General features: G+C 38.3%; 2 protein-coding genes and 1 long non-coding RNA gene across 5 annotated transcripts; 2 read left to right on the plus strand and 1 right to left on the minus strand.

Moving 5' to 3' along the window:
- The first annotated feature begins 1,532 nt into the window (after window positions 1-1,532).
- Window positions 1,533-6,899, plus strand: LOC141642514 (uncharacterized). 3 transcript variants are annotated; one of them, XR_012543330.1, is made up of 7 exons: window positions 1,533-1,550; window positions 1,647-1,749; window positions 1,991-2,062; window positions 3,084-3,180; window positions 4,075-4,298; window positions 4,612-4,877; window positions 5,194-6,899. It is a non-coding gene; the product is annotated as an uncharacterized LOC141642514 (long non-coding RNA). The 3 variants fall into 3 exon arrangements; XR_012543328.1 differs by lacking the exon at window positions 1,533-1,550 and having other exon boundaries at window positions 1,601-1,749; XR_012543329.1 differs by lacking the exon at window positions 1,533-1,550 and having other exon boundaries at window positions 1,601-1,749; window positions 4,615-4,877.
- A 1,932-nt stretch (window positions 6,900-8,831) lies between these two features.
- Window positions 8,832-10,663, plus strand: LOC141642518 (uncharacterized). Its single transcript, XM_074451354.1, has 3 exons — window positions 8,832-9,011; window positions 9,142-9,677; window positions 9,992-10,663. Exons 2-3 carry the CDS (start codon window positions 9,216-9,218, stop codon window positions 10,079-10,081), a joined length of 552 nt encoding a protein of 183 aa, XP_074307455.1. The 5' UTR covers window positions 8,832-9,011; window positions 9,142-9,215; the 3' UTR covers window positions 10,082-10,663.
- Window positions 10,664-11,129: 466 nt separating this feature from the next.
- Window positions 11,130-12,344, minus strand: LOC141642517 (stellacyanin-like). The gene is made up of 2 exons (XM_074451353.1): window positions 11,927-12,344; window positions 11,130-11,687 (listed from the first exon to the last, which is right to left on the minus strand). The coding sequence occupies exons 1-2, from the start codon at window positions 12,114-12,116 to the stop codon at window positions 11,317-11,319; spliced, it is 561 nt and encodes a 186-aa protein (XP_074307454.1). The 5' UTR covers window positions 12,117-12,344; the 3' UTR covers window positions 11,130-11,316.
- Window positions 12,345-14,371: the final 2,027 nt, after the last annotated feature.

Here is a 14,371-nt window from a genome sequence, read left to right on the forward strand (position 1 = left end):
CGTGGACATGATGGTGAATGGGAAGCATGCACGAGCTTTGATCGACTCGGGTGCCTCCCACAACTTTGTTACGAAAGAAGAAGCTGATCGGTTGGGGCTAGTTTTGCGGGATGCTAACATTTTGCTGAAGCCGGTGAATGGGAAAATGAGACGCGTCCAAGGAGTGGCTAAGAAGGTCGCGGTCCAAGTGGGTGAGTGGGCGGGGGAGCTCGACTTCACCACCGTTCATTGGATGACTTCAAGTTAGTACTCGGGATGCAGTTCTTTCAGAAAGCATTGGTGGTATTGAAACCGAGTGACGGATCGATGCTACTAATGGGGTCTATCGTAGTGAAGACGGTAGACAGCGACGAAGACAAGGGGCAGCATCGAATTTCGGCTATGAGGGTGATACCGACGCCGAAACAAGGGATGCGACCTTGGAAAATGCCTAAAGGTTCGGTGGAGCCGAGGGCGAACAAGACCCAGGCTAACTACGATGCTAAGTGGCCTGGGGGACGAAAGAAGAGTCTACCCCCTCACCGAGGAGTAGACAATGAGGGCCGAGATGCCCAAAGAAGTAGGCCTCGTACCATCAGGGGGCCGCGTCGATGTGTTGAATCGACGTCCTGGTTTCGGGTCGGATCGACCCAAGAGAGAAGGCCTCGTACCATCGGGGGCCGCGCCGAAATGCCGATTCGGCGTCCGGAGATCTCACATTCCCTTGAATGCAGGTCTTTGAAGTGACGAGAGACAAGACGAAGGTCCGTTGGGGCGAGTGATTGGAGAAAGCCCGAGAGAGCACTTTTCAAGCAGCGGCAAAGTGGGCGTTCCCGAGAGACAAGGAGCACGTGGTGGACTTGGAGAACATGATGTTCGGCAGCTTCTATGTCAAGGAACTCCAGCCTATCCTTGAAGGGACGACGAGGCCAGTCATTGTTTGGGACGAAGCGCACATTCAAGCCGAGTTGTACAAGCCAATCCCCAAACACCGCATGGACAATCGAGCTCACCGAGGATGTCTCATCAAGCACCGTTCAAGATTTTTTGTGTTGCCGAGGGCGGCAACAGATTAGGTGGGGGAGAGTGTGACGATCCGCACACTTGAGCCCTTAGAGTTATTTTACGCTTATGTAATTTCATTTTCCTTGTACATTTGTAGTAAGTATTTTCTTAGTAGTTTTAGAATAGGTTTCCATAAATAGGTATATCGCTATTCTGAACTAAACTTGTAAATTCAATGTATCCTGCTACCAGGACCAAATAATCAAATTTCCCTCTTTGAGAGGTGCTAGTCAATGAAAAACCGCTTCTCATCCAAAAGCTTGTTGTTGCTTGTTGCTTGCTTTCAATAATCGTATTGCTTACTTTTATTGCTTTCGTGTGTCGGACTTGATAATCGTGACTAGGATTCCCGACACACACCCCCGAGACCCGAGTATCGTGCTAGTGGGCGATCCCTCACTAGTACGAAGAGCCTTGTCGCTTGCATCTTGCCTAGAGAAGGGGCAAAGGTGCGCGCCACGGTCCGGCAAAAGTAGCGGACCGTGACACCAAGCACCACTACTACGGTACTACCTCTACTTTCCCCTCCTTGATTTCTTTCTTTGTTCTATTCTAAACATTGACCCCTCTCTCTCTCTCTCACTACGATTACCCTAATACAGATCCTCCTTCCTTTCCCCTATCTGATTTCTTTCGGGAGAAGATGATGAAGTATCAAGAACTAAAAGAACTGACGGTAGTGACGCCGCCAAGAGAATTAATCGGGTAAATTAAAGCCAGTACTTCCCTCATCTTTCCTTTTCATAATCAGACCTCCACATTTTTAGGGTTCTTTGCTCTATATTTTTTCAATTTCTTCATAATAATTTTGATTGTTATCTTCTTGTTATTCTTGTTTGTTTGATATCTCTTTCAAAGTGTGTTCTTTTCTCGCTCCTATCTCAATTTAGAAATTTGTGTATTGTACCTTTACTAATTTTGGTCCTGATCCATATCCCTGCTACAGGTTGGCGACAATTGTCAAGTTTGCACTCTGAGTGGAACATAGGTATCGACCAATAAGTTGTTGGTGCTTCAGGTATTCTTATTTTCCTTTATTTTGACAAAAATAACATAGTAGTAATGGAGATTGCTTCCTCCTAATAGTCACTTATAGTTGTTGTTGTGTTTGAAGTAAGACTTAAACTGAATTGGCTTAATAGTTAGGTTTATCAATTTAGGGGTTTAGATTCCCTTCAATTTACTGGTTCTGATGCGCCTGTTCTGATGAGTTTGTCTATGGATAACTCCGTAAAAGTAAGCCCGGTTAGGTCTATTGACGTTCTCCGTTTTCCCCAATTGTTATTATTTCGCGTTTTTGTTGCTTCTGTTTAGTTCTATTATTTCATTCTAATTTATGCTCACAAGGGGACAAGTATTACTTTTTTAGTCTTCGGGATTGTAGCCAAAGGTGTGTAAGTCAGTTTCTCCATTTTAAGTTTATAGTATGGATTATCAGATCAAAAGAAGAAGCAGAGGGAGAAGGAGATGACGAGGGAGGGAGGGAGGGAGGAAGGTGACTTTGACATTTTTTTGTTATCGGCGTAGAAAATTCCTTTTGTAATCGCTAGGTGACGTCATGCTGCCTCAATGGGGTAACAAGGAAATGATTGGAAGTGTTACACGGAATTGTTCAATCTCTATTGATTTTCGTAATCATTATGTTATCTCATATTGTAGCTGTGTACTCATGTGTGACGTCTTGACGAGTTACTTGTTATTTTAAGGTGATTGGAGTAGTGTAGGTCTATAGGGCTTTAGTATTTTACACATCCAACAAATGAAATTTCAATCATGTTATTGTTATTATTCTTGTTCTTATTATACTGTAAATCATTTATATTTAAACGAACTGGAGTAGAGGAATTGGATTTTTTATGTTTTAAATTGAGTCGGATTATTATTGAGAAGTTCTGTCTTGAAATTACCGTCTTTGTTTAATTTGATAGCTACTACTTCTAGCATAAATTTGTTTGGCTTGTTTTAGGTATCAAAAGATGCACTCTTTGAGCTGCAGAATTATTTTTGGTAGTCAATTTACTGATGTTCAAACATGGCAGGTTCAAAATATGGAGAATTCGATGTTCAAACATGGCAGGTAGAAAAGCAAGGGGGTGTTTTCGCATGGTTTTACAAAATTCAACTGAACCAAGGCAGGTATAATGAATTTCTGTAGTATGCTGTATCTTTTTTCTGGGGTAGTCTGAGGCACAATGGAAGCTGATGTTCTGTAATGTGTGGAGTACATCATCGTACGCAACAAACATTAATACTCTGATGTGGGGAGTTCATAAGCATGGTCTTCACACTTGAATAATGATTCCAGCAATTGACCGTGTCCACAAATTTCAGAAATTTCGTGTCAAACACCGAAACACGCCGACACGTGTCGGCGTGTTTGAGTAACATAGAATCGTATTTCCTGAGTTAGACGAGAGGGATTCGGATGTACGCAGCCTAAACCTTTAAATTTTTTGAAAAAGAACATGTGATAAATAAGCCCTCTTGTAGTTTGCTCATGGTTACCATATTCAAAAAGAAAGAAAAGGTAACAATTCTCTATGCCATTTCTTTTTGCTTTAAAATTGAATATTTAAAAGTTGGTGACCAAATTCGTATTTTCAGAGTTAGTCATAAGGGATTCTGATGTACGTGGCCTTCACCCTTCGAGGTGTTTGGAAAGAAAAATGTGACGACTATTATTGAATTGGTAATAAATAGAAAAAAAAAGATATAATGATCTATGCTATTTTGTTTTTGGCTCTGAAAGTATTATAAAGTTGGCAGCATATATACAAATTCAGAAATATTCCTTAAGGGCACACCCCAATAAGTGCATTGTTTATAAGTCAAAAGTGTTGCAGGGGTTCTGATCTATGTTATTCTTCATGTTATTTCAGTTTTGATGGTTCACGCCATGTCCTTTTGATGTTTTTCATTGAAGTCGTGATGTTCTTTGGATTAAACCGTGTGGTTGTAAACTAATGCCATTGTTAACGAGTGTATTTGGATGTGCATCAGTATGAACTAATGTCTCGTATTTAATTGCAGGGGCACTCGAAAAAGCATGCCTTGCAGCTCGATTAGAGATTCGGAAGCCATTGCAACTCCCGGCCCAACTACACTTCGTACATGCTCAGGCGTGATGTGCCTGTCGTATGCAAAGCGCAAATCCAACAACTCCGGAGATGGAAGAGTTCTTTGCTGGCTTTAACCTTCAACAACAAGAACAGTTTTGATGGATCTTTCGGTAAAAAAAGGGGAAACATAATCAGGTATTCATCTATTTTCCATTGGTTTACATTCGATTTCTGTCTATTGATTTACATTTAACTTCTGGTTTAAAGTATTTCTTACTCGAGTTTGGATAATTTCTGGAATAAAATTGGGTTTAGATTTGATTAGCCATAAATATGTAGTTCTAAGCAAACAACAACATAGGTGCATGGTTTCTAATTTAGGTCAGCTCAAAATGTAATTTCCTTAGTACAGCTGCGTTTTGATGCAATCATAAATCATAATGACAGACTTCAATTTGTGTGTAGTTGAACTAACTGAACACTAATGACATGGTTTCTAATTTTAAAGCAGACCAAAATCCTCCGTTAAACACAGTGGCACCGACCACCGCAGTCAACAGTGAGTGGATTCCCGAAGAACGAAGGACCTCATGGCAGCGATCGTGAGATGACGCCGTCGATTCCCGGGACGGAAACATACATAGATATAGCAGATATATCCAAATACCATAGTATGCTTTCTATTTATTGGCAGACATACAGTTGTTTGGTGGCCAGGTTTATGGTGTCGCCATGGGCTCCTGACAGGATCCAGGGATAGGGTCTAAATTCAAGGTATGTCTTTGGTTGGTTAAGTTAAGCAACTCGAAATGCATCTGCTTTTTATAGCGTTCTCACTGACGCCTTATGGTATTTTGGTCAAGTAAATTTGACACCCTTTGCTTTCAGTTGTTCCCGTTGACTTTAATAATGAAAAGCGGAGATAGTAATGCATATTTTTGTAGACGATATTTGGGTTGATCTTCATTATTATAGACTATACTCAATTTCATTTTCTTTTCGTAGCATTTTCAGAATTTGAGTTGGCAGAAAATTATGAATTGTTAACTAAGTTTTACTCTACTTTGTGATGCATGTTTAAACTGAATAGGGGAGCTTAGCAGGTAGTATTTGAAGGAAAGAATAGAATGTGTGAGAAAATATGTGATCCACCCTCTTGCTCTGATTTGCGCTTGATGTCATTTGGGGCGGCTGGGTCCATGGTCCATGTTTGGTTGCGTAACACCTGCTCTATCGTCTTAGAAGGTCACGATGGCTGCCTAAGTTAATGAGGTACCAAAACTACCTACACTTGACAGAACTTTCAGGCCTCCTAAGATTTGGTAGTAAGCATAAAAAGTTCCCTTTGTATTGTGTGATTGTGTCAGACCTGTCAGTATTTTAACAGGAAAGGGATACCATCAGCTAAGATGACTTTTTGACACACCTCAAAATTTAGACGGTTTGTGTAGTTTTATTGTATTTTACATTTTTATTTTATTTTAGCCTTTGTGAGGGGTGTTTTAATTAAAGGTAAATAAATGATTGGGACGGAGGTCGTACATTTCTTTAAATTGTTCAGATTATGTTTAGTCAATTTTGAGATACTTTTTTGAAGGTAAAATGTTCTTCTGGGTTATTGTTGTTTTCAGAATTGTGCAGTAGTAATGTCGCTTTATAGGAGTATTTAATACCCCGATTGCCTATTTAGGGGGCAGCTAGAGCTGGCAAGTCTGACCCGACCCGAGTGACCCGACCCGAACCCGAGCAAACCCGACCCGACCCGAAAATATTGTGACCCGAAACCGACCCGAGCCGACCCGATGACGACCCGTAACCCGACACGACCCGATTATCAGTGACCCGAACCCGACCCAGACCCGACCCGATATTGACCCGACCCGATACTCACCCGATTAAATTGATGACCCGACAATTATTAAGCTTAATATTGATCAAAATGAAAGTGATTTTGTATTTAGATTGATATGTTTGACTTAGTAATAGATTAATTAAACCAAATAATAGGTTAAAAACTAAATTTAATGGTAAAAAATTATAGTAATGCGATTAAGTTACCGGACCCGATAATGACCCGACTCAAACCCGACCCGACCCGATATATCATTCGACCCGAAATGACCCGACCCGATAACAAACCGAACCCGACCCGACTCGACCCGAAAGGGTATGTTGACCCGATATGACTCGAACCCGATATGACCCGACCCGACCCGACCCAAACCCGACCCGACTGACCCGATTGCCACCTCTAGGGGCAGCTGCCTTTGCCCCCCTTCGACCAGTGGCTTTTCTAAAGTTCAAGGTTTTTGATGATCCGATGATTTCGGCTGCTGATAAAGTTACTATTCATTGAGTTTTTTGCATTTACGGATGATGGATTATGTAACTTAATTTGGAGTAGGATTTGGTGTTTTTTTAATCAAGTTTGAATCTTTAGATTTGGTCGGTTAATATTCTAATTTTGAAGTTTCTCTTTATCCAGTCACCATATACCAGCACTCTAGCTGGCATAACAGTAGTTACACTTTATATCAGTAGTTACACATCGTATTGATGCAAACTATGATCCTAAGAAAACCAAGTCTGATGCACTATTGTGTGACCATAATCTGAAGAAGTGTCTGAGCTTGGAAAGAAACATGCCAACTAAGGGCATATAATCGCACCACGTTTGAAATTTAATTAGCTCGGGCTACTTATCGTGTAATCACCGATATCTAGAACATGCCTCTTGTATAATATGTAAGCTGGATTTTGTGAATCGTGGTTAATTTTATGAAAACCCTCTTTATAACTTTGTAAGAATTATGGATTAATGGTATCTTAATTATTTGTACTTTTGTTAATTTAAATAATTATTCACTATTTAAGTTCTCAAATCCGAAATCATTTGTATCGGTTTCTATATCTTGGGGTATCGCACGCACCGCGTGCGATACAACAACTAGTTGAAACAAAGTTTATACCCTAAGGGCTAGCACAATGTAGAAGACAATGTTCTTTTATGTCTTTTTGACCTATTTTTATATGACATTCTCATATTTCGGGTCAATCAGTTTTTTGTTCAACTTCTCTTAAAATATAAGACTAAATAGTATTACGTGTATAACTAATATAAAAGAATGTTTTTATTATGGAATTTAATGGTAGCATTTTTATAATTTTTGAACAAATTTGTCATTTCTGAAAGTTTTTTTTGTAATCAATGTGTCAGATCTCCTAGTTTTTTTTTACCAATTTGGTTGTTTTGCAAGGTAGTTATTGGCATATATAAACTTGGCAAACAGATCGAGTCGTGTTCGTGTCAACTTTAAATGGGTCACTACTACAGTACTACCCCAACCAATCCATTTAATTTTTTCATATCTCAAATCAACCTATTTAACTCATTTATCTTTAAGCAGATCATTTTTTACTTACTTAGCCCACCTTATTATTCCAAAAATGATGAATAAAAATGCTTATTTATAAGTTGTTTGGTTGAATTATAGACTCAGCCCAAATATATTACGACTCTGTTTATTAAACAAGTTTTTCATGTGGTTCGTATAAAAAGAGTTCAGTCCTAACACGATCCATTTAAATTTCTTGTATTCGTGTTAACCCAATTACTTAAATGAGTCACAATGTATTAACTCCAACCCACTAAATTCGTGCCGGATTTGTGTCCTGTCAATGATTGCGACTTCTAGGCACCTAGAGTTGGCAATCCTGGCCCAGGAATGACGGGCGGCTGGAAAACGACATGAGCACGGGTACTGTAATGGGTCGGCCCGAGCACGACACGACGAGCTGTAGGCGGGCCAACGCGCGAGATTTGGGAAAAGTTGGACCTAGGCACACATGGTCCGAAGGCACGACGAGCACGACCCATCCCTAAGTCGGCCCTAGATATGTGTAATGTTGAGAAATTACTTTAATCAATTTTTTGCATAGTATTGTACTCACTTTGTAACTTACTTTGGAGCTTCACGTTGCATAGTGTCACTCTTTCACTCTAAACACATTACTTTAATCAATTTTTTTAATTTAAAAATAACAAATTAAGTCACTGAGCCGGCCCGCAGGTCAAGTATGGCCAATACACAACTTTGATCGGGCCAAGGCGGGGAGTGGGAAAAGCGGGCCAGCACAGCTCGGTCCAAAAGCACAAATGACTGTGCCTGGACCAGGCCAAAATTTCGGCTGGGCATAATGGGCCGGAATAGCACGGCCCATTGACAACCCTAATCGTACTCCGTCTTTTCTAGTAGGGCTGTCAATGATATGAGCCAGCTCGTTGAGCCCTCGGAATCGGCTCGGTCAAAGCTCGGCTCTTGCTCGGCTAAATACGAGCCGAGCCCGAGCTCAGCAAGGCTCGACTCGGAAGCTCGTTTGGGTTCGTTTATAATTTTTTTTTGTATAATCTTTATGTTTTAGTATTATGTTTATTTCAAATTATATGTTATTTAGACATTTATATAAGTATATTATGATATAATATTTTTTAGTATTTTATAATTTAGTTGTTTTTCAAAAATATTTATATTTAATTAGATTTAAAAGGTGAGAAAGTGAAAATATATAATGACAAAACGAGCTCGATTCGAATTCGAGCTTTTCCTGAGCCGAGTTCGAGTCTCAATTTTTTAGGCTTGACAAGCTTCAAGCTGAACCCAAGCTAAAAAATTCGAGCCGAGCCCACCCGAGCTCGAGCTCAGCTCGGCTCGTTTACATCCCTAGCAACTTTCTAGTACTCCGTATTATTTTGTTCGTTCTTCATTCTTCTTCTCGTTTCCAGACTTTGAAAAAAAGAATTCCAAACCCTGACGTTTGGGGTTTTTCGAAATTTCTGGTTTTATTGCAATAACAAGGAGTTTTCAACACTATTTCTCATTGCTTGGAGGCGATTTTCTCATCATTTCGGTAAAAATCTTTGCTTTGTCTCTCTCCTTTTATTATTAATTTAGGGTGAAATTCCTTGTTGTTTGAGTATATTGTGGTACAATTGTTCATCATCCTGTGCTTGAATTTGTTGTATTATGCCATTGTTTAGGGAAAAATTGGAGATTGTTGTGAGAGTTGTGTGAAGTTGAGGTGAATTGTGTGTTCTTGTTGTTGCTTGTGATAATGGGTAGCGCAATAGAAACCGAAAGAACAACCGCTCCCGCTTCTACATCCAAAACCCCCGATATTGAGGTTGATAAAATGATTGATAGTGATGATGAGGAGTCGGGTTATGTTGTTGTGAGGCCACCAACTTCGAGGCTCGTGTCTTTTCAAGAGTGGAAGGACGGTGTGGATACTTGGATGGCGGAATCTGATGTTAAGGTTAAGGCACTTACTGATGTGCTTCTACACACACAGAAGCTTGTTCGATCTTTGATTCGATCTCAGGCCCAAGCTGCTGCTACAGAGGAGGCACACGCCTCTGAAAGTCTTGATACCGAAGATCCTGAGGAACGAGAAGACCTGCTGGCACCAGAAGTTCCGGTGAAAGAAGAGGAAATTAGGGCTGTTTTATTGCAGAGATCTCCTTTAACCCCTTCTGAACTTGTCGCTACATTTGAAGCTAGACTCAAGTCCCTTGAGGTACATATTTACAAGCTTATGTGAATGAGTTTTGACTATACCGCCTGCGCGCTTCTTTAATTAAGATTTTCACCCTTCTGCTTTGATTCTCGTAATATGATTTTCTGTTTCTTAAATTAGAAAATCTAGTTTCTGAATCCCTATGTATCTCTCATTTAATATTAATGTTTAATGGGTCGCTCTCACATGTTTAAGAGTCTCATATACGTTTTTGTGTATGACTTAACCTTTCACGTATTATCTCTCACGTTGAAATAAATTATTTTGTTGACTGTAAAGATCTATGAATCCCATTGCGTATTTCCCTTTTTCAGGACAAGAAGGCATTTGCAGAAATTTTGAAGAGGATATCAAAGATAAAGAAGATGAATAACAATCAGAACTATGTTGTGTTGAGGAAGTAATGTGAATTTTGTAAGCTTAAGCTCACTTTTGACCTGTGATGGCTATCATGTCGATATTGTGCGGCAGAGACTCATATACCATACACGTCAAAATCTCGTATAAAGATAGAATTAAGGGAATGGATCCGTCTCTTTTTATAGCTTGCTGTTGGAAATATAGTATCACTATAGGGGCGAAGATATAATTAGAGAATATTTGTTGTTGTGTCGTGGTATGGAGGCCACTGAATGAGAAACGAAATCGCCCCGACTACGGTACAAATCGATATAGGCGTCGTCCCCCAAGGTCACACAACACTCCTAAAAGTTGTGTACTCAACCATTAGGGGTTGGAACTCGTATGGTATGCTCAAAATTATCATAGAGAAGTAGTAGAGATATATGGAAGATGTGTGTCTCAAATGACTACATACTTCTCATATTTATAGTGATTAATTAGCACTATAAAGAGGCATAACCACTACCATAAACATGGAGTTAATGGGGCTATAAACATGCATTTAGTGGTGAGAGTGGAGAGATTCTCTTACGAGATAATGTAAAGCTTCTCTACAATGCAATGTATCTAGACAACATTACTAGCCTTTTGCATTACTTCCAACAGCTAGTAGTTGGTAGGCGTCTCTCGTCTTTGGACTCTTTGCCTTGGATTTTCATTCATGTCAATCTCAAATTTCATAAGACACCACTGTAAGCTGTAGCTACCGAATCTGCTGATCAGTTTTCTGCATTTAACCATATACTGAGCTCAGTTCCCTTTTGTCTATGTTCTGAAAGTCTCTGCTGTATTTGCAAAAAGCTCTATATATCTTTTTTTTGGGGATATTTTTAAGGTGTACTCTTTTTGAAAAGAAAAGTTTCAAGGGTGGTAAACCCATAAGCGTTAGCCACGAGTTCCTAAATCGGCGAATTTTATTTTGAAATGATTTTCTTTATGAGATCTCCGGTTTTAAAACAAGAATAGCCATTTTCTAAATTCGTGGCCGAGAGTTTAGTCGACTTTTTTCTGTTCTAAAAGAGACGTGCACCTTAGAAAACGTAGAAACCATTGAGGGAAAATGTACTCTTCCTTCCCATTGTCCAAAGTTGCCTCATTTTTCTTGTTTTGAGATAAGAAACAAGGACAGATATCATTAATACATGGTTAAGATAGATTAACAAACAACTGCATTAAAGAGAAATTAGGTGACATAACAACAAACTTCGTGTCATACGATCTTGTACAAGAATTTGCGTCAAAGAGCAACATGACTAAATATGATGGCAGAAAGGACCATAAGAACTGAACCATGGATCTTGACTGTCGATGAAGGAGCAACGGGTTCTTGTGCCAAGAAACCGGCTTTCTTTGTTATAATTGATGATTGTAGAGACTCGTCTTGAACTGTGGATTTGGACTTGACTTCTACAGGAAGCTTCAAACCTTTCTTACAGTTCTCAATGTTACTGCTTGCAAAGTAGCGGCTTCCTTCCTCTTGAAGCGATACCTTGTCAATGCCCTCCGTTAACATCACTATAGGGTTGCTTACATCACACGACTCAAACTCGCCTCGACTCCTTAGCTCAACCACGTTGTCTTTGTCTATGCCACCCGAGTATGCAAACCCTGCTCGTGGACCCACCATAGCCACCATTGTTAGGTTTTATTCATGTGACAAAAACATGGTAACTTAATTAGTTGTACCTAATTATTTCAACCAAAAGTCTCATATAATTCTAATTCATTCACACACTAGAAAATCATTGGTTATTCGCAACTATCAGATTAAACTTTTGGGTAAAATAATTTTCTTACGTAGTATCAATATAAGGTATGGGGTAAGAGTGTAAGACAAGAGAACTTACAGAGGAAGTCCCCAACCATGAAAGTGCGATCATTAGCCCATGAAGCGATATTAGAAGACACGTCCCAGCCACGGTCATCTCCGACGACATGGTGAACTTGTGCTTCCGCCGCCCATTTCCCCGCCTGCATAAACATTACTACCGCCACAACCATAACAAAAGCCATATCCCTAATCCTTACACTCTCCATATTCTCTCAACTCAAAAATGAATCAAGTGAATACTATTTAAGGGAAATAAATACTGAGTTTATATTATTATTATTATTATAAATTTGTAACACACTAAAGTAACTAATACAAAAACTTTTGTTAACTTTTGTTTTTACTTGCACCACACACTCACTCCTTAACAAAAGTAGAGGCTTTTCTAAGAAACTTCCTACTTGAAAGAAGACTGGTTGGTCTGGGGCCAGTAATGCTGGGACGTTTGTATATTTATATATCGGTCTCCCTTAATAGTTAAGACAATCATATTCGTCTTAAGCGTGACATGGGTTAAAATACTAGCCAATATAAGCAGTAGAGATAAAAGTTTGTCATTTTCAATAGATTCTGCTTTTTGTCTTATTCATCTATCTAAAACCCTTTTTTATTATCTAAGACGGATATATTCGTATTAAATAAGAATTTGTGTCGCCAATATATTGGGCGTTGCAAGGCAGCATGACTCTACTAAAGTGGCGCTTAATGTGCTCTCGTGTTCTCCGAAAATTGGTGTACAAAATTGTTATTAATATTTAGAATCACCCATGGGGTGTTGTAATAATAATGTTGTTGTTTTATAATGTAAGAAGACATTTTGTATTTAGGTAAGTTATCATAAGAGATTTTAAGAACTTTTACTAGTAGAATAATACTCGTCAATAGCATCTGTTTAAAAAAAAAAAAAAAAAAAAAAAAAAAAAACTATATCTTTTAGCATCGTAGACGCTTACAACTTACAAGTAACAACATAGTCATATACTCCTTATTTATTCATTTTGTATCCCTTCTATTTTGCACAAAAATTAAGAAAATGATTTTAAACCACACAAAACACTCTATTCCACTCTACCCCATGTAATTAAATTTGGACCACACAAAAGTTACCAAAAAAGGAAAGAGGGACAAAAATCCGGCTAGCTTCGATAAGGAAAGAGGGACAAAATGAATGAATAGGAGGGAGTATAATAAGATCCGATAACGTCGGTTTAAAAGATCAATTAGTAGATTGTACAACCAGTTGTATATACAACTGGTTGTATAGATTTGGAGCTTTATAATAAAGTATTGGAGCTTATATGTACATTTTACGAGTTTTATTAAAAAGAATCTAAGTGTCTTAATAAAAATTTTAACCTCAATATATTATAAAGAAACTTAAAAGTAATACATATAAACTCAATTAGATTTTAATTTTAACATCTAAAAAATTAAAATGTAACTCAAATATTTTAAAAGCTCGAAAAGATTATATTGCATATAAGCTCAATTAGATTTGTCTTGAATGTACAATGCTCATATACATTTGGATGCATAATCTTATTTGTGTTAAAAGATATAATGCTAGTTAATTGATAAGGAGTATAAAACTTTTAATTTACATATTTTTTAAGAAAGTTTTTGAGTTTTAACATTTTCTAAATTGATCGAACTGATTCACATTTATAGATTAAGTACATGTAGTACACTAATACTCCGTACTTATAGCAGAAAAATAAAATGACGCCACTAAGCAATATGCAATCTCGTACTACCCTCTCACATATTATATGTATGGTTCATTAATAGAACAAGTTTTAGCTCAAGTTATAAGAGTTTTTTTTACCCAATGATGATGTACAGAGTTCAATTATCACCGATGATATAGTGCACTTATTTGAAATAAACAAACAAACTAAAGATCAGGCGATGATCATTTGGCCACTGCAGTCCCCGAAGGAGGTGGCTTACATGGTCCATGTGGTGGTGCGGGAATGCATGAGCCCGGGGGACTCAACCCCCTCGTCATCAAAAAAAAAAAAAAAAAAGATCATCAAATATTTTCTTATAAATGTTAATCTTGCCTTTATTTATATTCTTTACTAAAACATTTTTATTATTGTTGGTATGTACTTCGTACTATGGAGTTTGTTGTGTTAAAGGAGTGATGCTTGTGCCCTTGAAAACAACAGCTTAGTCAGTTGGTAATTTAATACTCCCTCCATTCAACTTCACTTTGCAACTTTCTATTTTGCGCACTATTTACAAGCGGACGTTCAACTTCAATTTTCTCTCGATACATAACTGAAAATATATTCATGGGATCTTATTTGATTCGTATTTAAGAGTACATTAAAAATATCTAACTTTTATAATTTTTGCAAATATGCAGCTAATGATATTTATCGTAAAAAAACTGCGTTGGCAAACGTGATAAAAGAAATTTGTAAAATGGAGTTGAATGGAGGGAGTAGTATACATT

The sequence above is a fragment of the Silene latifolia genome, chromosome 2 (assembly GCF_048544455.1).
Source record: "Silene latifolia isolate original U9 population chromosome 2, ASM4854445v1, whole genome shotgun sequence".
NCBI classification, from domain to species: domain Eukaryota; kingdom Viridiplantae; phylum Streptophyta; class Magnoliopsida; order Caryophyllales; family Caryophyllaceae; genus Silene; species Silene latifolia.

What these genes read in the sequence shown, in the direction of transcription:
- LOC141642518 (XM_074451354.1), top strand. Translation starts at nt 9,216, where the DNA reads ATGGGTAGCGCAATAGAAACCGAAAGAACAACCGCTCCCGCTTCTACA. An exon ending in CTAGACTCAAGTCCCTTGAG is followed by an intron (nt 9,678 to 9,991) that starts GTACATATTTAC and finishes TCCCTTTTTCAG; the next exon opens with GACAAGAAGGCATTTGCAGA.
- LOC141642517 (XM_074451353.1), bottom strand. Translation starts at nt 12,116, where the DNA reads ATGGAGAGTGTAAGGATTAGGGATATGGCTTTTGTTATGGTTGTGGCG. An exon ending in CATGGTTGGGGACTTCCTCT is followed by an intron (nt 11,688 to 11,926) that starts GTAAGTTCTCTT and finishes GTCCACGAGCAG; the next exon opens with GGTTTGCATACTCGGGTGGC.